The following is a 22,099-nucleotide window of genomic DNA, read 5'->3' as shown; positions in this document are numbered from 1 at the left end:
GAACATTTCTAAAAGAAATGCCAAGATAATTAAATACAAAAGAGACAGTATTGTATTCAATTTTTAAGTGAACAGTGGTACAATAAAATGGGTGTGTTATTTTAATGATCACTGTTCCATTTTAACGCCTTGTTTCTCCAGAGCAGCCCTATGAAATAAATAAAAAGATTTTATGGTTACACCAAATTAAGTCATTAATAATTTCTACAAGTATTCAAACCTCAATTGCTGGCTGAAATCATCTTCAACGTTGTCATCATCCCAGTTGTCTTCCCAGACATTGACATCGTCAGCATCTTCTTCTTTGCCAGTCCAATCTGCAATATTCAATGGGTACATGTAACTATGAACATGTGTTTTAAGTACAGGCAATTAAGTTTAAATGCAATTTTAAGTTCGCTAGGTAGTAAGAAATGTTACCATCAGCTGGAAACTCTTCGAATTCATCGTCTTCCTCGAGCAGACCTAAATCTACTTTTGGCTTTTCGGTGGTGGAGTCAGTTTTTTCGATCTTCACATCTGCCATGACTGAACTGTTATTAAGAGATGGTTTGATTTTTAACAGTGTAATTCACTGAAGTTCTGTGTTTCTAACTCGACGGTTCTGAGTCTGACTTCAAGCTGACTGGTCGTAACTTCTGACTTGGCGTTTTCAAAAAGGCGTCTGCTGGGTTTGTTACATAATATTAACCATAGATGGCGGTGAACATCAGAAAAACCAGTCGAACGTTGCCGCGAATTTTTAAAAAGTAAGGAAGGAATATAAATAGAAAATTTAGAAACCCTTATCTTCATTTGCGGCGCAAATTCAATTTGAATTGTCTCATAAGAAGAACTTTAAATTGATAAGCTTATTTGTAACGTAGGTCACGCATGCATATCGATGAGGATAAACGATTCTATACAGTTTCTTTTGCTTTATTATAATGCCTAGTTGTGCACCATTTGATTGTTTACACACGATTAATTTTTTGTTTGGAACTAAAAGAAACCAACTTTTATTTTTAGATATGACGTAAAATTTCTGTGTGAACCTGTTTCATAAGCGACTAAGAAATGGCCTTGGAAAGGGAGGTGTTATCTCTGATTTTAGCAGGTTTCTCTGCATCTGCATTTCATTGTATTGAGCAGGATCGACCTCCAAGTTCACGTACGTAACTAATTGAGACGACCCCTCTGGACTGACGACTCTAGAATTCCAGCCGTTATTACATAAAAGTAGAAGGGCATATATGGGATACCGATGTAAGAAAGGGTTGGTTATCTAACGCCATATAAGTCTGAATAAAACATTTCTGATGTAATGCAGTTGACAACAGGAATAACTGCTTAATGTAAGACCAATAACCTACATTTCGGCCTTTTAAAAGTTGGTTAGGCTGCTGTTGCTAACTGTCGACTTTTAACAATTGAGCTTCCTTTTTTTTTTCCATTTTGGTTCGGCCCAAGCAACTGGATTGACCACACCAAATTTACATTTCTATCAAACTGTTTTATGTTATTCCCGAGGTATAAGAGAAAAAAAGTATTTCCATTTGCGAATTTTCATTTGATTATCGGATGATAGGCCTGCGTCTTATAATCGACGGTTTAATACTAATCGACTGCTTGTAATCCCTTGTATGCACTATGAACTTTGAAATAATAATTTTAAATTATTTATAAGCTGTTGTCTTTCTCATGAATTTAGACACAGCTCTACGTGGAATTCAAAACTTTTCGCTTGAAAAATCCTTTCACGGTTTCCTCCGATTCGCCCGTTCCAGTTCCTTCTCAACTGTGTGTTTGTTTGACATCATTTGTCATTGAAGTTGTTTTTTAAATCCCCTTAACAAGGTACTCTTTTCTTTATGGAACCGCGCTCTTACAAAAAAGCATAAACTTATTGCAAACTCGCTGCTTCTCAACATTCACCGTTGTTTTCGTAGAAAACTGACAATTAAAATTCGGAATAATTTCGCTTTATAAGCAAGCGGTTTCACTTTGAACACGCGTTCAGGCGACTTATAATAATATCCTATGCGAATTTCCAATCCTGTCAATCGTTAAGAAAACATTGGTATTTTAAAATAACTTCACTCAGCAAGATTGTTATAATATAGACTTTCACAAAATTACCTTAAACGGTAAAGACCTGGCGCGGGGTACTGCAACGGGAAAGCTTGGAAAAGCCCAAAGTGACTATAATTTATTGTATACATTCAATTGCGTCGAACATCTAATACATATTTCATTGAAATAGATTAATGGATTGAAATTTCGAAAATTAAAACGAGTACAGCCCAAGAACTTCTTTTTTTGGTAAACCAGGTAGGTATAATAGATGACAATGTCTTTCTTCTATATGGGATATCAAACAAGTCCGCCAGCTCAAGGAACTCATTCGTAGGCCAGTGATACGCGTATAAGGAGAAACTGGTTTTATGTCATTTTTTGTTGTTGTCTACTTTTGTGCAATGTAACCTGTGCGCAGTGGCCCAAACGGGAGGAGCTAATAGGGGGTTTCTCAAGTTTCCCTCTTTCTCATTTCCAGTCCTCATTCTCGTGTTATTACAGGACGAACAAGGCGGCTATATAATTCTATACGTGCTCGCAGTCGCGTTCCTCATCATCTATATACAAAGCCTACAGCATATCGTCAATCTTGCGTCAACTTCGAAATGGACGAGTGGGTAAAGTTGAGCGGAAATGTTCCGTCGTTGTCCCTCATCTCACTCGGGACCTTCCACAACAGCAACTACCACGCCAGCAACGAATGTTTGGGTGAGTACAAAACAACAGTTTAATTGGAGAAATAAAATCCTGATGAAATCTGAAAGCTCATTGAGCGTTGTTACAGATTCCCTCGCCATACTTTGATTGTCATTGACCCTGTTTCTAATCAACAGCAGTCAACCTTAAAATTTATTTCCTTTCGTTGGCCGAAACAATAAGATATGTATAGAATATAGTATAGTAAGATAGACCTACAGTCGGGTAGAGTTTGGAAAAAAAATATGGCGATATAGGCCTAGTATTGTGTTAAAAGAGAGTGGAAATCACGCAAGCCGTATTCCTTCGTCCTTATTTGTCTCCAACTCTCCAATCACCGAGTCCAACAACTTATTATTCACGCCAATCACGTTTTTACGCTCTGCAAGTCACGTCCGCACTCCGACATCAACAAGGGTCACGTGCGATGCTAATTTGAACCTCATTATTTGACAGTCGCCAAACTATACAGAATAATCATAGACACACATTCTCATGTTTTTGTTGCTGGTGGACAGATTGCCTTAATGAAATCAATGCCAAACTGAACGATAAAGGTCCACACACCTATCCACTCCGACGCGCTCTAATCTTCATGGACATTTTCAATAAGGTACGGTAATAGCGAGGGTAATAGTATTCATTATTATTTCCAACTGGATTGGGAGATAACTAAATTCATACTTTTCCTGCAGGATCTGATCCCTATTCTGATCCATGTCAATCAGCCAAACATTATCCGTTCAACAATCAAGTATTATAACTCAAATTAAATAGCTTGATAACGGTACCGGGGTTGTAAAAAATGTACAATGGTTTTCTATGTTTAATTTTTCAATTGTAGACTGATGGTTCAGATGACTTTACCCGTTGGATGTTTAGTAAGCGGGGAAAGCATCCAGCAGCCAAATGAGTCAACGATGTCTAAACTCTTTGTCCACGAACTAACCAATTTCCTTTATGTCGCCAAGGAAACTTTCGTGTTGAATCCGTTGGCTACTCGATCCATTTTCGAACATCTCAACTGTCTACTAGCAAATGTAAAATTATTTCAGATCGAACCGATGATCAGCAGTAGCTTTTTCAATTGCTGTTTGATGTTTTATTATAGGTTCCACAGCAAGCGATGTCGAAGGACGATTGCGAATCGGTCAGTTATTTCCTATTGCTCATTCGCAACATCGTACACGCCCCAGAAGGTGTTCGTGCTAACCCATCAGCTTCAGTTGGTGATAGCGCTACTTATTTTGCAGCAGCAGCCTCGCCCGGCCATTGGCAACAGCGGCGCCTTCTGTCCGACCTACTCACCCAAGGCTTGGATCTACTTCTCATTGATTTGCTGACCTGCTCTCAAAAGGTATTGGTTGAAATTGACTTTATCTTTATTATTGTGTATTATTCCATGAGCCAAGCAGTTCTGACACTCTAAAAGTGTTCAATGTCGATGAAAACATATTTCTATCAATTTCAATATCGATATTATTTCAGTCATCAAATTTACGGTTATTCTTTTTTTTTTTAAATTATGAAAAAATATCTCGGGTATTATTTCCAGCTCTATTTCTACCCGTATTTTGTGTGCCGTTTCTCAGAAAATTAGTTTTCATAATTTTTCCGCTTGTTTTTTTTTTTTTTTTTTGAATTTTTTATTTTTAAAAATAACTTTTGGGGTGTCAAACTTGGTTATGTACCGATAACTAGAAATTCTAGTTGGTGTGGGGGCGGTGTCTGACTGGACGTCACATGCGATTTTTGGCAATTTACGCAGGACGAATGGATCGTGACAATCGCCCAACTGATTACACTCATCTTCAAAGACCACACGCCGGAGAAGATCCAGAAACTTGTGTCGAGCGAGCAGATGCTAAGCGAAACTCCGCTTCCATCTTCTTCGGATGACGACGTAATTATAAACATAAAAACATTATCACTAACTAACAACAATTAATTTAGTTTCATATAGTATAGCTATAAATTTTATTGAATTTCCGAATTCAACAGACTGACTCAGGCAACTGCTCTCAAACTTCATCGTGTAATTCCGCAACGGAGACGGCGAACAAAATGAACAAAACTTCCGGCAAATTTTATTGGACTCGTAAACCGACGACTACGGGAACGTTCCGCTCAAAAAAGAAGTGGGTCGGACAGATAGCATTTGTGTTGTTAATAATTCGAAATTCAAAATTATTTTAGGCATTTGATGGCTACCATGAAGACTGCTGATAAAGAAGAAATTCCGGATTCTCAATACGGATACCAGAGGCGGAAGAAAATTCTGACCAGCCGGCGCAGTCGGGCAATAGCCCGCCACATTCAAACCAAGTCTAAAATCCCGAATTACACGCCCTCGGAAGACGAAATTTCCCAACTCTTGAAGGAATTTACCGTCAATTTTCTACCGAATGGTACAATACTTGATATGATCATTGCCATTATTTTCAAACCTTATTGATAACAAAAGAAATCCATTTTTTGGTCATTTTTCAAATCTCCTAAACAGGTTACAACGCTCTAGTGAGTCAACTTTATCAACGTCTGCTGGAACAAGGAGCTCTGCCAATGTTCGATAAATCTTATTTCCTTTGGCTCATTTCCTACTTTCTACCCATCGCTTCCCATCTAGAACTGGACATCTTCAAGCACCTGAAAGACGTCGTTTGCGTTGATATCATTTCCTACTTGATCTGGGAATCCGCCAGCGAGTCGGAAGAATTCGAAATCAACTCGCTCAACTCCGCCGACCTGCAGCCGGGTCTGCGGCGGATGCAACTCGGCGTGAAAGCCATCCGCGAATGCCTTCTGGCGCTGGAAGCGCGTTCTTCTAACGTGGAAAAAGCCGACGGATCTTATTGCCAAGAGCAAATGAATATTTTCAAATTTCGCGCTTCTTTGGCGAAGGCCAACGATCTCCGCCAGGTGCCGTTGCTTCAGCTCCGCCAATTCGATCCGGCAATTCAGAATAAAAAATACCTGGGCGACGTCATCACAACTAACCACGTCCTTTTGAAAACGCTGGAATGGGCAGCCGGGCAGCCGTCGACGTACAATTGCAACTTGGATTTCGACGGACATTTTGAACAATTTTGCTCGAAGGTTATCCTCAATCGCTACGGATTGGCCCTGAATGATTTCAGGACCAACGACCCGTTTTTGAACAATTGCGTCTTCACACTGTTGCGTCACGTTGGCGTCTACCGCGGTCGGGCCGACCTGTTGTGCGATCCGGCCATTTTGCGTCCGTTCGGCAAGATATGGGAAGAGGGATTCAACGTTAGTTCATTCCATTGCCGCTTCACTGGTTTAAAACCCATTATTATGATTTGTTTTTCAGATTTGCCAAGAGTGGAATGATTTGATTGAATTAATCGTCAACAAATTCATGCGCCATTATGAAGCCAATGGCTGCCAGGCCATGGAATCGCCGGAACGAGTGGTGACGTCATCGGAGAAAGCGAAAACTCCCCAGGCTAAACCAGGAAACATCTATAGCAATCCTGCCTCATCATTACAACCTCGCAGCAAAATTGGATCACTCCGGGATCAGCTCGTCAAATCCGGTTAGTAAAAAAATATTCGAATAATTCTTCACTCTCGTCCTTTTTTAGGCTACATATTTGTAGCTGGTGTACAAATTCGTCTTTGTACACCTTTTGTACACCTTTTGTATATACTGTAAAGGAAAAAACGATTTGTACGCCTCCTTTACAAGTATGCAAATTAGGTTTTTTCGAGTTTTTCACTCTTTAAGCGAAAGGAAGAGACCCAAAAATCTTTTTTTCTCTCTTCGTTTCTTCGTTTCTCTCCCATCCCTAACCGCCCTAATCTCAAGTTCTTTCTTGAAAAGCCGCGCGATGGAAATCCATAATGGCGGCTAAAAACGAAAAATGTTTCTAAGTCCCATCACCGAAATTCAATGGTGCTTTTAGATGAAAACTCGATAAGTTGTTGGCTTAATATATTGTTAGCAAGCTCTTTAATTCAACAATGATTGCAATCAATTGAAATCTTGAAATTAGAAGTTTCTTTCTCTGCCCTAAGAATTAATTGGTATTACAAGCTTCCCAACTTGATATCAATAGCTGGTGGCACAGCGGATAAATACTGGCTTGTAAATCTGAGGTTCCGGGTTCGACTCCCGATAAAAGCAGATACGTTAATGGCAATTGGTGAAAGACAATAGAAAGCCATAAATTACAGAACGAGAAGGAGGAAAATATCAGATTAAATGAAGTAAAGGTTAATAGAGATAAAATAGAGGGAAGCAAAAATTTTTTCCTTTCATTCTTGAAAGTGGGGGATGGGTGAGAAAAACGGTGGTCGCGCGAATTTGATAAAACAAAGACGTTATGACCTCGTGCCGGGTATACAAAAGGTGTACAAAAAAAATATGTACACCTTATGTACACCCGGGTGTACAAGCTTGTACCCACTTTCATTTAACACCAAGTATGTACACCCTTTGTACGCCCAAAAAGGACGAGAGTGTTGATGGTCATTTCACTTAATTATTTTATGAACATAGGATTCCAGAAACAACTGGATTGGATCCAATCGTGTCTATTAACCTCATGTTCGGCCCGTCTGGGCACCTATGCTGGCCAGGAATTCCGCCATGCCATCATTTGCCTCAGCTTGAAAATGAACGTTCCGTGCCCGATTGTTCCGTGGACGGAACTGGAAGACTCCGCCCTTCGTTCCCAGCATTTTCTTCATCTTCTCTACCGCGTCGGACTTTTCCCCGACTCCTACCAGCCTTCCCTATATCCACGTATTCCTCGACACTGGTCGGCCGACGTCCTCTACAGCGTCGCTCTCATTTTCGGGCCGGTCCATCAGCAGGGAATCGATTTCGACTTGTCCCGCGTCCGGCCAATCAAATTGAACATTCCCGATTCGGCCGTCGATCTTCAATCGGATGGCCAGATGTTCAATACCCCCGCCAGCAATCATAGCGATGAACCGGTAACAGGAGATAGGTAAATATCGTAACTCCATTATTTCATCTTCTAATTTGATATATTTAAAGCGGATTTGAATAAATGAATTCATTTTGCGGGAAACTGATTACAGCTCAATGTCGAGGGCGGACTCGTTGGAAGTCCAGAAACACGACTCGAGCGAAGACGAAGAAATGGAATGCTCGGACAGCAGCAGCAGCAGGTTAACGATCTCGCCGAGGAATTCATCGGAACTTCGGTTCCCGCTCGACTGGTCCGTCCACCCGGACATGGGCAGACAGTTGAGCGCCGATGGCGAAGCGACTTTTCAGATGGGATCGATTGGATACGAAATATCGCGCTTGTCTTGCAATAATATTCACCCTTGAGCAATACATTGGGTTTGATCTGGTTGCTCTTTTCTTACTCTTACCCTTTTATTTTATGTCCCATTTTTCTTACTTTACCCCATCATTTTTATACATTTTCTTTTCTTTGTTGATTTCAACACCCTTACCTTTTCACGAGGCTTTCTATGTATGTTCTTTCTATGGCGAAGCTAAATTGCGTTAAGGACCCTTCCCGTGGAGGAAGAATCTGTCCGACATCATACTCCGTTTATGTGAACAGAAATGAAATCCAATTCAAAATCGTTAAAAATCGTTCCATTAACATAGTTTCAAAACTTAGATGAAAGGGTAAGGAAAACGACAAAAGAGCTCGGCGCCAAAGTTTTCTTTGGCTTTAGTTAAAAATTTACATTCAAAAATGGATATTAATTCTATTACAAATGGCTGCCGTGTCTACTGCCAACCATCAGTGCGATCATCGCCTAGGAGAAGCATGGGAATTTACTTTTTCTTCAGATGACTCCAAAGTAAGACGACTAACTCCAAATTCCCCTCTATCTTGCCCTCTATCTCTCTCTTAATAAACAGCGAGTCAATCTCGCATACATGGGGAATAAGGGTTAACTGTTGCTGCATATAGCATTAGCGATAATTAAAACTATAGCCTATTACCATTATGTATATATATTACGTTTAGTTCTGTCTATCAATTGTACTTTTACTTTAGACCACGAAATATACGAAAAATAAGTAAAGAGGAATCTCGATTAAGTTCAATTAACTGTTGGTGTAATGGGTAAGGTGTTGAGATGGTGTACCAAAGGTCTTAGGTTCGAGTCCCTACGACCCTACCCACCCGTTGTAATAATTAAATCTCTTGAAATTACCATTGAGTTCGAGTCCTCTATGTCAGAATAGCAATTTTAATACAAAGACAACCTATTTTGTGTTAAGTATTCTTCTTAACTCTTGTGTTCAGTGAACACTTTTGAACGGATTCAAAAAATGACTCCAAATCCAGCTCAGAAATAGAGAATTGGGTCATATATACTGCGTTCTTGAACTATGATTTGTAGCATCTACTTTCAGTTCTGAAACGCGTTCCCGCCAAATTGCACGCGTTTTAAATGGAGTAAAAATGCATTCCTGAACAGATTTTACCTCCACGGGTTGCGGCTGTGCGCTTGTATGCAGCAATAGGGTTGATGCATGAATAAGGGGTTCCCTTGAAAAAAATATCATTAGAATCAGTTTTTCACGTTGATTCTCATGGTATTTTTTGTTTATCTTTTAAATAATAATTTCCCCCTTAATCTCACTTCAAAGTGGAGTTAGGCTCCCCTCATTTTAAAACGGACCCCACGCCATTTTTGGTGGGCGGTCCTTAAAAATAAATAAAAAAAAAATATATAAATTTCCCCCCTTTTTCGTGCTGCCTATACCCCCTCTTTTGCCCTTAGGGCCGAAAGGCGAAAGAAGAAAAGGGGGAAAATTTATCCCTTATTAAGGACCTTAACTTGACTTTAAGGTAATTTTCCATTTAACTAATCGTCTGAATCTGTAGTGCGGAAGAATTTTGTTGAGCAATTCTAAGATTATTATCCATAATGTTATTCTGTTCACAATTGGTAGCTTTAAGCTGCTGACGTTTTTTACTCCGCTTTTTATCCTTTGGACTTGAAAAACACTCTTTTGATTTTGGTGGCATCTTTTAGCAAAATTCGAAGTAAATCAACCTGTTTGACAGACAGCACGGAACGAATACTTCCGGGGCGAGTCAAGCTATAACTACACTGAAGTCCATAAATATCTACCCCCTATACCCCCTTCACCCCCCAAAAAAAGCCCGAAAAAAGAGGATCTTACCGCTACAGAATTGTTTTTGTGCTAAGTATTATGCAATCGGAAAAGCGAGTACACGAAGAGTTAAAACGGTGGTATATAAAAAAATGAAAAAATTTACAATGATTACAACAATGCCAAGTCAAAATGTGGTTTAGGTAAACAATTCTGTCGTGATACAGCACAGCTCTCGAAGATTTTATGACATCAATGATTGCATTTGAAAAATATTACGCATACGACTATTCAGTTAAAATCAAATGTTAAATAAATTTCCATTTTTTCCAACAGATGCAATCAACGTAGATATAAAATCACTGGTATGCCTGAGCTAAATGCGCTCATCTTCTCCTGTCCTTAACTTTCTTTCTGAAACAGACATGTGCACATCGAAATTTAGGTGAGGACGATACATATCCATGTTTTCGTCTAATCATTAGCCTAACAGTCAAAATAAAATTTATCGTTAGGGCATTACAAATATGGTAAATTATTTCAGTGCTTACCATGCATGATGACTACTCATCATATGGTATTGATATCACTCACAGAAATGGTTTAGTGCACTACCATGAAAATCAAGCAAACCCATTTTATGGTCATTTTCCTGGGCGTCACAACAAAATTAATTAGGCAAACAAAATATGTAAGAAAACTCAAAATAAAAAATGATATTGCGTTGATTTACCCTTCATGAAGCATTTAGCTATGCGAAACAATTACAATGACAATCATGAATAAGGTAATCCATAGTATAGTCTTTTGCCTAAGAATCGAAACAGGAATGTTGAAATTATGCGTTACTTTAATAATTACAAATTGCAAGCTAACCATGTCAACATGATGACGACGTTCGGTAACTGGTAAATCAGACAACAAAAAAAAAAAAAAAAAAAAACAGACAATCGAATTGATGTTGTGGTTGTCCTAAGTCACAAAAAGCTAATGACTGAATCCGCAGAAAATTAAATAAAATTTAGTATTACCAATTGAATTGAAACTTACCTAATAAACGCTGAGATAAATTAATATAAGTTTACACAAAAAGTTTGAAGAAAATCGAAGCAGTACCCTACTAACACGGCCCATCCTCTTTATGTAAGATGTAGATAAATATGGGATGGATAGATCCAGGTCGCAATTGTGGGGCGGTAGTATAGCGTAGGTATAAATTTATTCGGATCTAGGATGGGATCAAATAAAGAATATTCATCGTAGATCCACCAGCGTATATTCATTAACATACTGATTGTACATAAAAGTAATATACTCGGGGGTATGATTTTGTTGTGATACCATTTGGTACATACACAGAATGTGCATCACAGTATAACCATATTAGGTACACAGTGGACGAAAAAGCTAAAAAATATCTCAATTTCTATTACTACCAAACGTTTGTTCCTAAATTGTACGAACAGTTGGTCAAATGGTTAGAGAGGTGAGCTACGGAATTGAAGGTCAGTAGTTCAAGTCTCGGGGTAGACTTTTATCTTTTAACGAGTAACCTGAGCCCCGGTCAAATCCGGGGAACTTTTGTCTAGCGTAAAGTCGGACTGTTTTGCTATTCGCTTTTCTGTAGCTTAATCATCTGCCCGTAATAGATTTTATCGTGGGAAATCTGCTCAGTACCTTACTTGAAGATTTCGTCATCACGGCGATGCTATAGACATCTGGTGGTGATGCTGGTAGTTGCGTCATCAAAGATTGCTTGTTTGGGCATGTTCCATTTTGGGGGAGGAGCCTGTGTTGACACATTATCCGTGACAGACACAGGCTCCTCCCCCAAAAGCTTGTTCTTTTATTATATATGGATTTCTGACAGAAATCATATCCAAAGATGGATGTTATTTAAGGATACTGTGTATACACAAACCGGTATATTCAAGGGACATACAAATGGTACGTGCGGGGAAGGGGAAATAAGGATAAACATGAAGTATTCCATGGATATGCTGTTTGTATCTCCCTTATCCTTGGGAGTACGCTTCAGTCATATCCATGGTACATCGCTGTGTTAGTAGGGTAGTTTAGATTTCTATAAATTTATTCTGATTTTGAATAAAGGTTCTGGAAGCCTGGCCCAGAACAGCGTACACTCCCCCACACCCCCCCTCCACACACACACACCCGCATTTAGTAGCATTTAGTAGTACAAGTACTACCCTCAGGGATAAAAGCTTTTGTCATAAATTTGTTTGTAATTTTACCCTATGCATCTGATTTAAACATAAATCTAAAAGTATTACCATTAGCTCTCTATGGCTATTGCCCTGTCGGACCGGCATGGCAATAGATTTCACGGATTGAAACAAAACAAATCGAAAGCAGACGACAGTACGACACTTTAACTAAAAGGGGGGGGGGCAGTAGAAAAATCGCCTCCTCGTCTTATCCCGCCCTCCAAAAAAAACAACCCCCCGCAAAAAAGAGCTCCTTCCCATCCACTACCCTAAAAGAAAACCAACCCCCCGCCACAAAAATCGACCCCTTCCCCCAATCCGAAACGCAAAACCGAAAAAAGCGGTTCACCCTCAAAGAAAACCAGCCCCCTTCCCACCCACCCTCCACCACAAAAATTGGCCCCTTCCCCCAATCCAAACCGCAAAAACGAAAAAAACGGTTTAATTGACAGCGGTCACGATCCGCTGAACGGATCGGGATTATTTTAGTGTCAACTTGTCCGTCTCATCAAGCCTGACTTCACCTGCCCACCACGGACAGGATCCAAGGGACAATTTGCACGAAACCCGCAAATTGTCCCAAAACCCACCCAAAACCCGCCCTAATAACACCCCGACCCTCTTGGAAGCCAAGAGGGAATAAACAACTACCTACTACGTTAGTTTTTAAATTTCCAAAATGATGCTGCCAATGGCCGCCACCACAAATCCTGAATGTCATTGACCCCAGTTATTCATTTAAAGTTTTTTTTTATTGAATTTTACATTTGGCCATTCTTTCATGAAACATATCAACTAAGTGCCAGATGTCTGAAAAGTCTGGCACTTTGTCGATGTGCACATCGACCTTAGGGTCATAGACCTTAAACTGGGTTTCTAGTCTCGAATCTGCTGCTCGCTGCTCGATTGTTGCAAATGAAAGATCAAACTAAAATGAATAAGTGAACAATTATCTTTGAGGTTAGTTTCTTTAATTCGCAATTAATGACAACATAAATCACCAAACGGCGCCGATTATTAACGTTATTTTTTTATTTTTCACTTATTTCAACATTAAATTCAATATTTTTCACACTTGCAAAGAGTCATAAAGGTCCTTGGATAAATGCAACTAAGTGCCAGACTTTTCAGACATCTGGCACGTAGGTAGGGTCATAGACCTTAACTGGGGGCCCATAGTTACGAAGCTGCTTGATGTTTTTATGGAATAAAAACAGCGCTAAGACACAGCCGAACGGTGTATTCCTTATTGGGACGTAGTTGCCTTTGGCTGGCATTTGGAACGCTCCGAAATGAAATGGTTCAAAATTTTCGTTTTGATTTCAATTTGCTATCCCATAGCGATGGTAATGTTTCTTTTTTTAAAATTAATTTTGATGCTCGTATTCTACGTCAAAATATTTTTATTATTTAATTCCAACTTGAGTTTCAAATGAGTCTTTAAAAAAAAGAAGGTGCAGGCGCTGAATTTAAACAGAGTAGCGCAGCCATACAACTCCAATACGGACTTGGCGGCTGAAAAATCCTGCTATACGACAGAAGGTGAAATTGGCAAATGCACATCGGTCCGTTCCTGTTACCCGGAATTAAAGTTGTCTGAATTGAGAAATTCGAAATTGTGGGCTGCCAGTACACGCGGTACTTGCCATTACGTCCAAACAAATGGCAAACAGGTGATGACTTTTGAACTATTACACATAATTGTTACGATCAACTAGATAGTTGATTACGTATTTGAAGATTCGGATGACGTAAACTAACATAAATTTCATGCATTTTTTGCCATTGCGATCATACTATATAAATTAATTTTGTTTCCTAGATTTATGGAGTGTGTTGCCCATCACAGCCGGCAGCCTCAAAAATGCAACCTCGAAATGTCGACTCGGTAGTCATTGACAGTCTAAATCGAAAAGATGAAGGAGTATCTCCGGAAGCCAAAACTACTATGATTATGGACAGAAAAATCGGCTGCGGTTCCGGCCCATTCAGACCATTTAACACTAACCAACAGAAGGTCGTCGGTGTTACTGAAGCCATTAAGAATTCCTGGCCTGGCATAGTCAGTTTCTATCAAAATCGAATTCCTGAAATCCATTACGGTAAAAATGATTGATTCTTAATCTATATTAATTAATAATTCACAGGTTGCCCTGAAGAACAACGGCCGTCAATTCTGTGGTGGATCATTGATATCTCCGACTCACATCCTGACATCGGCTCATTGCGTAGCTCAGTAAGGACAGCACATTATTTCAATAATTTTATTTTTAAATTGAATATTTGTGGAGTGATTGTTTAGTATGTCTTCGAGGGACGTTTCACGATTGACCGTGGAGCTGGGCATACACTTTCTCAAACTGATCAGTGACGGCCAAGTGTCGAAGAAAGTCCGTCGTGTGATCCGTCACAAAGGATTCGATTCGAGGACCTTGGTGAGTAATAAAAACTATCTTAAATGAATGGAATTGAATTTTCATGCATTAAACATTTCGCAGTACAACGACATTGCCGTTTTGACGATGGAGTCTCCCGTGTTTTTCACGTCTGTAATTTCACCTGTCTGCTTGCCACCGTTAGGATCGAATGACCAGTACACAGATAAAGATGCAGCGGTGATAGGATGGGGAGCCCTGAAAGAAGGTACATAATAGCTACCAACGAACTAATATCGAGTTTGAATGATTTCATGAAAACGATTTTTCTCCACAGGGGGATCTCAGCCGAATGCTCTGCAACAAGTCACTGTTCAGATCATTGCCAATTCAAAATGCAAAAGCAGCTACGGGAGTGACGCACGTGGAGGGATCGTCGATCACATGCTGTGCACTGCTTATCCCGGCAAAGATGCTTGCAGTGTAAGGATAAATAAAATAATCCTGTCAGCAATGAAATGACACGTTTGCGGTTGTAAATTTGCAGGGTGACAGTGGCGGGCCACTTCTCGTCCAGTCGTCTCCAGGATCCCCTTGGATCCAGGCTGGAATCGTTAGTGGGGGAATCGGATGCGTCCAAGCGAAATATCCCGGCGTGTACACCAGAGTGACGTCATTCACGAACTGGATCGGGAAAAACACCGTGTAAAGACCTTATAGACAATCGGACCACAATTTCAGAAGGCCAGTGTTAAAACGCAGCAGAGGCTGGTAGGGGATGCGCGGAACACTGGCGGAACGGCTTTTTTCCACCTTCGAATTTAAATCATACTTACTATTATTGGCTTATCAATTTTCACACGCGTGAATGCAGCACCCTATTTTGGTTTTAGTGGTTTCACAGCCGAGTTGTTTATTTGTTTTTGGTTTTTTCTTCTTTTTTTCGAATAATAAACAACATTAATCCAAGTTAGTACGTCCTTCAACAAAGTTTACAATTTGGTTTGATCTAATTACTTTCCGACTCTTACCCCTTTTTGTCAAATTTTTTTTTTCTTATTTAGCCCTTTGATTCTTATATTCTTTTCTTTGTCTTTATTCATTTCAACACCCCTTACCTTATTTACACAGTGCCTTTGTTCTTCCGATGTACTACCAAACCGAAAGTAGAACCCCAAAATTGTAAATAATTTTTAAAAATTTCTTTGTATGCGAAAGTAGAACTCCAACGACAGTGGAACTCCAAAGACATAAGAATTCCTTTTTTAAATATTATTTCTCCTTATTCCTTTTAAATATTATTATAAATACCCGACAATAGAACTCCACTACGCAACAATAGAACTCAAATAATTTTTTAATTATATTTTCATGACCAACAGTAGAAGTAGAACTCAAAATTATTGGAGTTCTTATTGTCCATTGAAATTGAACCATGTTTTGAAACGTTAAAGAGAGGTTCATACTTCCTGAAATTGTAGCCAATGTCAAGGCCTTCATCTACGCCAGCGACAGTGGTGGATCGACTTCCAGTTTGCTGGCAGAAATCTCTATAATAGACGAAGGAATTTCAGGTAACACCCTAAAATTCCAGCAGCTGATTTTTTTAAAAAAATAGTTATTGGGTCATTCCATCCCAACTCGAATTTTTTCGTCGCGGAAAAATAGAAATGTCTGATTTTTTTACAGTGTGTTCCTTTTACATCAATCATGCACTGTGTAAAATATCAGATTTTTTTAAACAAACCGGAAGCTGAAAATCAAATTCAAAGTTTCTGGTTTAGCAATAAAATTTTGTACCAAAATCGTGATTTTCACCTTTTTTTACCGTTTCCTTTCACGGCAAGGAAAAACAAAATCAACGAAAAAACAGGAAAAAATTCGCTCTTTCGAATGGTGTATTTCAAACTTTTATTTTGTTTTAATTTGTTACCATTAAGTTAAGTTAAAGGTTAAAACTTTTCAAGGCCCTAGCAAAAATCTCGGACAAGGCAGAGGCCTGAAATTTAATACTCATATAGGGACCTATAGTCTGTATAAGCATAAAAATTTTCAGCGTGGGCAAAGTGTGCGTGAATTAGTTATAATTTTTTAAAATTTTCCAGTTCGGCCGTATCCGTTAACACGGGAAAATAATTTCAGATCATGAGACTCGAGGATAACAGAAGCCGCGACCCCCATGGGACTTCGCGTCTAAGAATTTTTAGCAAGTCCCCTCTCTTTTTTTGCGTCATCTCCTAAGACGCGAAGTCCCATGGGGGTCGCGGGGAATCTGACATTGAATGAGGAGTGTAAATAAAATAGGAGAAAGAAGAAAGAAAGACATTATTGGGAATTATTGACATGGAGGGCATAATTACTTTCGTGAAAAATATAAGAAGCAGTATTTCTAGTTGCTGAAATCAGCTCAAAGACTCAAGTGGCCTAACGCGAGCACGGCTAAAAAGAAGCCTTTTGCTACGAGAAATAAAACGCGTGAATTCATCCCACAAGATAGGACTCTGAGGAATGGAATGCAGTGGAGGCGGCCACTAGGAAAGCTCAGCCAAGGACTGTGTTTTGAAACCAGCTCGATCATAAAGGAGACAGACGAAAAGGAAGTGTTCCACGGACTCTGACTGATCACCACAACGACAAGCAGGATCAGCAAGAAAGCCGAAGCGATATTGATGCGCATTTAAGGCGCAGTGACCAGTGATGATTTGCACCATCCAAGGTTTCAAGTCTAAATCCCCAATTACATGTGCGGATGCCACATCAGAAAAGAACAATTTAGTGCAAGTTGGCGCGGATGATAACCATTCCTCATCCCACTCAGAGCTTAGAGATTGAGTGATTTGAGACCTGGCTTTAGCCACCGTGTGAAAATTCGGAAAAGTTAGTCTCACTGGCATTTGTCTGGCAAGCAAGACTGCTGCCTTGAATCTGTCGGACTCCGAGCGCAGGCCAGTGAACACTGTAGATAAAGATTGAATAGAAACAAGCAATGAGAAATTCTTGATTTCCATATCATGAAGCCAGTGAAGCCTCCTGTTAGGGTAGGAAAAGAAAGGAGCTGTAGGAACAAAGAATTGAAAGATTTTGTCAGACGAAGAGCCAACGACTTCATGAGCAAAAAGTAAGGCTGAGTTAAGAGCGTAAGCGCTAACTCTACGTAAAGAGCATTCTAGTGAAAGATGACCATAGCTTGAGAAAACCAAACCGTCGACATTGAAACAGACCACACCGAAACTACAGTGCTTGACGTCGCGGAAAGCAACCACATAAAAACGGAGCACCCTGTTATGAACAGGATAGAGAGAGACTGTACCATCAGACGGAATGGCTATGCGACTAAGTTCAATATTCCAAGGAGGATGACTAGAGAGGTGGGGGTACGTAATCAGCTCAGTTCTTGGAGAGCATACAAGCAAGGGTAGCCTTTTATTAATGACACGGCGAGAAGAAGGTGAAAAATTTGTGGCATGAGACTGACTCAGCAAAGCAACAGAGGCTTACTCAAAAGCCTTTGCCTCTACAGGTCGTAGATTGGACAAAATTAGAAGGGGGAGCGTAGATGCAGTTTTGAACGCTCGTGTGGCGAGAAGCGCCACTGAGCGTTGGAAGGAGCGCAGTTTCTTAATCAAACTTTTCTTACGCAGAGCAGAAATCCAGATGCTACAGCCATATAAAAGAACCTGTTCAACCACTGTTTCGTAAAGAAAGAGAATCCTCTTTCTATCGACACCCCATGTCAGTCGCAAGCAATTGTTAACAGAGAACAGAGCCCTCTTCGCCGAAGCACATTTTTGAATTATATGTTGTTGCCAGTTTAACTGGGCATCAATAAAAAATCCAAGATAGGTTCAACATGGTCTCGCACTATCTCGTCTATGCTTAGCGACGAATCGCGCCGTCACTTTTTCTACTGAGGAAAGTCGACTCTTATCGACTGTCTTTAAGAGTCGACTTCTCCATTAGAGTGTGCCTTTTTGAATGCTAGCTTGTATTTTTGCTTTTTCTACTGAGGAAAGTCGACTCTTATCGACTAGTTTCTATAAGAGCCGACTTGTTCATTAGAGTGTGCCTTTTTGAATGCTAGCTTGTATTTTTATTGTAATGATTATTGTATTTAATCGTTTGAATCTAGGGTTTGAATGTGCAGAATAAATTAATTTTTAATTCTCGTGTGTATTGTTGATGAACGCTTGATTTTAAAGGTAAATTTTAAAAAAGGCGATACTCTCACTTGGTGCTGGTTGCTGGACAATAGTGATGCTTAGGATTAGGATACATTTATAAAAGTGGTACAGGAATAGACATAACTGAAGCTTTATTTAATTAAAACGTAAACAGCATTTGTTAATAAATATTTAGATCTAATTTAATCTAGATTGTGCGAAAAATTGCTCGCTAACCAATGGACAATGTGGTAATCGACTCTTATCGACTAGTCGATGCTTATGAAGTAGTCAATGCTTATGGACTAGTCGATGCTTATGGACTAGTTTGTATTCGGTTAATTGTTAATCATTATTATTACAAACTTTTAAACTAAATAAATACGGAATATTTTTTATAATATTTTGTAATATTATAAATTTATGTTAATTCAATAATTCTATAATAACCCCTTTCCGTTGCTCTTGGAAAAAACCATTGACGGACTTTAAACTTTGGCAACTCTGCACTGATCATCAAGAATTACAACAACAACAAGCACAAAATGATTCGAATCATGTTTCTTGTAATTAAATAAAAGCTGGAACAAAATAGAGTTTACATAATACGAAATAATCTACTTTAAAAATCTAGGTTAACCAGCTTGCCAGAGACGCCGGTGTTGAATTACTCATTTTTGGGTATTTCCCAAATGTTACTGTGGGAAGTTGTGCAACATGAGCATTTGGTGAAGAGACTAAAAATAGTGAAACGAAACCAACAACCCAATCTTTTCTTAAACATTGGGAAAAGTATTTTCATTAAAAGAAGGTACATGGTGACAAATTTGTTATTCAATTATAGAGAGATAATAGAACTATTTCTCCTAGATATACGTCAAAATCCAGCCAAGGCCAATGTTGATGTTGAAAATGAAGAACCACAAACTGAAAATGTTGAGTTAAACAAAGAAAAAGAAGTTGTCGGTGTTCATGTATCACACACAGGTTCAGAAGGTGAAAGTGTGGAGCCAACGAACAAAGAGTCAGAAGCTGGTGGTGTGGAGTCATCGAACAAAGAGTCCTTTGAACCTGAGCAACAACATTTTTCATCACACTTGATTCCAGGAACACAGCAAACGTCCAGTACTGTTACCGTTACACTCACACAAAGTGAACATGGCACATATTTCCCACCACCACATCTCATTGGTATTATGCATAAATTGTTGATTAAGTTAAGTAAATAGCCTATAACAAACTTGACAATTATTTATAGATCTACTAGATGCCTGGGAATTGGGTGTGTCACCTTCACTCACAATTAATACACTTACCCCACCATCATCAGGACAGCTGTTACTTGAAATTGCAACAGGTAACACAATTTAGTATCCCCTAGAAAAATTGGATTTCTTACAGTACCTACCGGCTACCTACGCCCGTTTTTACATGGCGTCTTATGGCACTACGCGACTTTAGTTTTTATTTTTGTATTAGCAACCTAGTTGCTGTAGTGTTAAGATTTTTGGGGAGGGGGGTCACTATATAACTGTTAACATGATAAAAAATACGCCCCCCCCCCTTTATGTACATTTCCCCACCCGCTGGAACTGGCGCCATGCGTAACCGCTTCGCCGAGCGAAACTTTGGGCAGTTGCCGTGCTTTTCTTATGGCGCTACCAAAAAAAGGGCCCTGTTTTTAAAAAATCATTAAAAAATAACCGCTATACTTACGCACTTCTAGCTTTTACTAAAAGATGAAGACTAAGTTTATCTAAATTTTAAGTTATTCAATTTATTTTTTTGTTAAAGTTTTGGGGTGTAAAAAAAAAGAAAAAGAAAAAAACGGCAAAATTTTCTCCGAATGATGAGTCTCTCTAGTGGTAGGCATAGCAACTTCTTGTTCAGAGACGAGAAATTTTGCCGTTTTTTTCTTTTTCTTTTTTTTACACCACTTCGAATCCTTCGTCGTTCCTTCCTGTAACTTTGAGTGAAACGCAAGTTCTTATGTCTTCTACTAGTCCGCCCGTTTCAGTTGTCACTATTCGCAGTGAAACACCCGAACTACCAACCCCTGAAACTGGACAATGAGGAACGGAAAATGGAGGTAAAGCAAGTTTAATTTAGTCTTTTTATAAGTATTATTATATTAGTATTTTTTTATAAGTAGTATTTTATAACCTTATTCTTGTATCATAATCTATGATCCTTTTCAATGCAGTATTGACGTCGTCGGATTCTGCATCCGCTTCCATTTTCAATGAACAAAAGCGGAAGCAGTGTATCGAAAGTAAAACAAGTACGAAAAAAACGCGCTATTTCAAAAAATGTTGCCTCAACGAAACAGACACAGCGGAAGTCAACAAGAACACCAAAATCAAAATTGTTCAACTGAGACGGCTTAAAATTTGTACAATCAATTATTGTACACTGAAATAAAAATAAATTTCACCAATTTTGTGTATTTGTTTAATTGCGTTTAATTATTCGGGCATAACGTACTGAACAGATGGGTTGTTACAAGTAGATGATTGATTAACAATAGATGATTGCAGACACAAGAAAACAAGTTCAAGTTCACCATTAATAAAGGTCGCGATTTTGGTTAGTTTGATACTAACGTACATTTTATTTCCTTTTATGAATAGATGATTGATAAATTAATCAAAAATATTAATTAAAACATAACCTAGCCCTAAGTTTCATATCTCTTTGTAAAAACCGCGTAAAAAAATGGCCGTCGCCATGCTCGTCGAGGATTGGTCAATAGACATTTACAAATTAAACATAAAAAAAAAACGTTATAAAATCCATTTCTTCGCATCAAAGCATTCTTTGTGACACAAGGATCACGAAACGAAGAGCCCAAAGTCTCAGTGTGTAAGCTTGTCTCCCCCCCTCTAATAATGTAAAAAATTGAATCATTAATAACTCCTTCAATTGAAGTCAGAAAGTTTTTATTTTTACAGGAATTGAAAGATCTCGTTGAGCTCTTTCGATTTCTGTAAAATCAACGAGATCTTTCGTTCCATAGGAACGGCGAAAGGACACCGCGCGGGCTTCCAACTTCCACTCTATTTTCAAATGACGAACCATTATGAGATAGAATTGCACAGCGGTCGGCTAGGAAGCTGCTTACTTTTTTAAAGAGGTATTGGGGGCAAGATCTTTTAGACAGAGCAGCAATAATGGCAGGGTGCCAAGCAGAATCGAAGGCACTCTTAATATCAAGGAAAGCGGCAACAGAGAAGTGATTGATCGAGAAACCATTTTCAACAAAAGAAGTAAGTGAATGGGTAGCAGTTTCAGTAGATTTACCAGCCAGAAAACCATGTTGCTCCTCACTGGGCCAGTTGCAGTCCCTAGCGTGCCAGTTATAGTCCGGGAGCCACAATGACACAGATTTACCCCATAAGCATAACTTTTTTTAGGTTCTTAAAATGAAAGGCACCACAAAGTCAAGTCAAAAAAACTTTGTCTTGACGATGGGCGATGGGGCGTTTGGGTGGGGGAAGG

General features: G+C 39.2%; 2 protein-coding genes, 3 long non-coding RNA genes and 1 pseudogene across 5 annotated transcripts; 4 read left to right on the top strand and 2 right to left on the bottom strand.

Moving 5' to 3' along the window:
* Positions 1–29: 29 nt before the first annotated feature.
* Positions 30–658, bottom strand: LOC124351043 (26S proteasome complex subunit SEM1-like). The gene is made up of 3 exons (XM_046801801.1): positions 421–658; positions 221–317; positions 30–148 (listed from the first exon to the last, which is right to left on the bottom strand). Exons 1-3 carry the CDS (start codon positions 524–526, stop codon positions 109–111), a joined length of 243 nt encoding a protein of 80 aa, XP_046657757.1. The 5' UTR covers positions 527–658; the 3' UTR covers positions 30–108.
* A 1,671-nt stretch (positions 659–2,329) lies between these two features.
* On the top strand, positions 2,330–8,105 carry LOC124348796 (annotated as a pseudogene).
* Positions 8,106–10,436: 2,331 nt separating this feature from the next.
* LOC124349356 lies at positions 10,437–10,755 on the bottom strand. The gene is made up of 3 exons (XR_006920281.1): positions 10,715–10,755; positions 10,572–10,649; positions 10,437–10,490 (listed from the first exon to the last, which is right to left on the bottom strand). It is a non-coding gene; the product is annotated as an uncharacterized LOC124349356 (long non-coding RNA).
* A 3,175-nt stretch (positions 10,756–13,930) lies between these two features.
* LOC124348795 (trypsin alpha-3-like) lies at positions 13,931–15,150 on the top strand. The gene is made up of 6 exons (XM_046799069.1): positions 13,931–14,128; positions 14,214–14,302; positions 14,369–14,501; positions 14,565–14,709; positions 14,779–14,924; positions 14,989–15,150. Exons 1-6 carry the CDS (start codon positions 13,931–13,933, stop codon positions 15,148–15,150), a joined length of 873 nt encoding a protein of 290 aa, XP_046655025.1.
* A 3,379-nt stretch (positions 15,151–18,529) lies between these two features.
* Positions 18,530–19,993, top strand: LOC124349354. The gene is made up of 3 exons (XR_006920279.1): positions 18,530–19,412; positions 19,472–19,792; positions 19,860–19,993. It is a non-coding gene; the product is annotated as an uncharacterized LOC124349354 (long non-coding RNA).
* A 546-nt stretch (positions 19,994–20,539) lies between these two features.
* On the top strand, positions 20,540–21,039 carry LOC124349355. The gene is made up of 2 exons (XR_006920280.1): positions 20,540–20,690; positions 20,805–21,039. It is a non-coding gene; the product is annotated as an uncharacterized LOC124349355 (long non-coding RNA).
* Positions 21,040–22,099: the final 1,060 nt, after the last annotated feature.

Source organism: Daphnia pulicaria, chromosome 7, assembly GCF_021234035.1.
Source record: "Daphnia pulicaria isolate SC F1-1A chromosome 7, SC_F0-13Bv2, whole genome shotgun sequence".
NCBI classification, from domain to species: Eukaryota; Metazoa; Arthropoda; class Branchiopoda; order Diplostraca; family Daphniidae; genus Daphnia; species Daphnia pulicaria.
The sequence above is the reverse complement of the archived record's forward strand: the minus strand, read 5'-3'. Positions and strand labels throughout refer to the sequence as shown.

Bases quoted from the DNA above. Each gene is read 5' to 3' on its own strand.
- LOC124351043 (XM_046801801.1), bottom strand. From the start codon at position 526: ATGGCAGATGTGAAGATCGAAAAAACTGACTCCACCACCGAAAAGCCA. The intron at 318-420 runs GTAACATTTCTT...TGAATATTGCAG, and splicing joins CGAAGAGTTTCCAGCTGATG to ATTGGACTGGCAAAGAAGAA. The intron at 149-220 runs GTTTGAATACTT...TTTATTTCATAG, and splicing joins GATTTCAGCCAGCAATTGAG to GGCTGCTCTGGAGAAACAAG.
- LOC124348795 (XM_046799069.1), top strand. From the start codon at position 13,931: ATGCAACCTCGAAATGTCGACTCGGTAGTCATTGACAGTCTAAATCGA. The intron at 14,502-14,564 runs GTGAGTAATAAA...AACATTTCGCAG, and splicing joins GATTCGATTCGAGGACCTTG to TACAACGACATTGCCGTTTT. The intron at 14,710-14,778 runs GTACATAATAGC...TTTTCTCCACAG, and splicing joins ATGGGGAGCCCTGAAAGAAG to GGGGATCTCAGCCGAATGCT.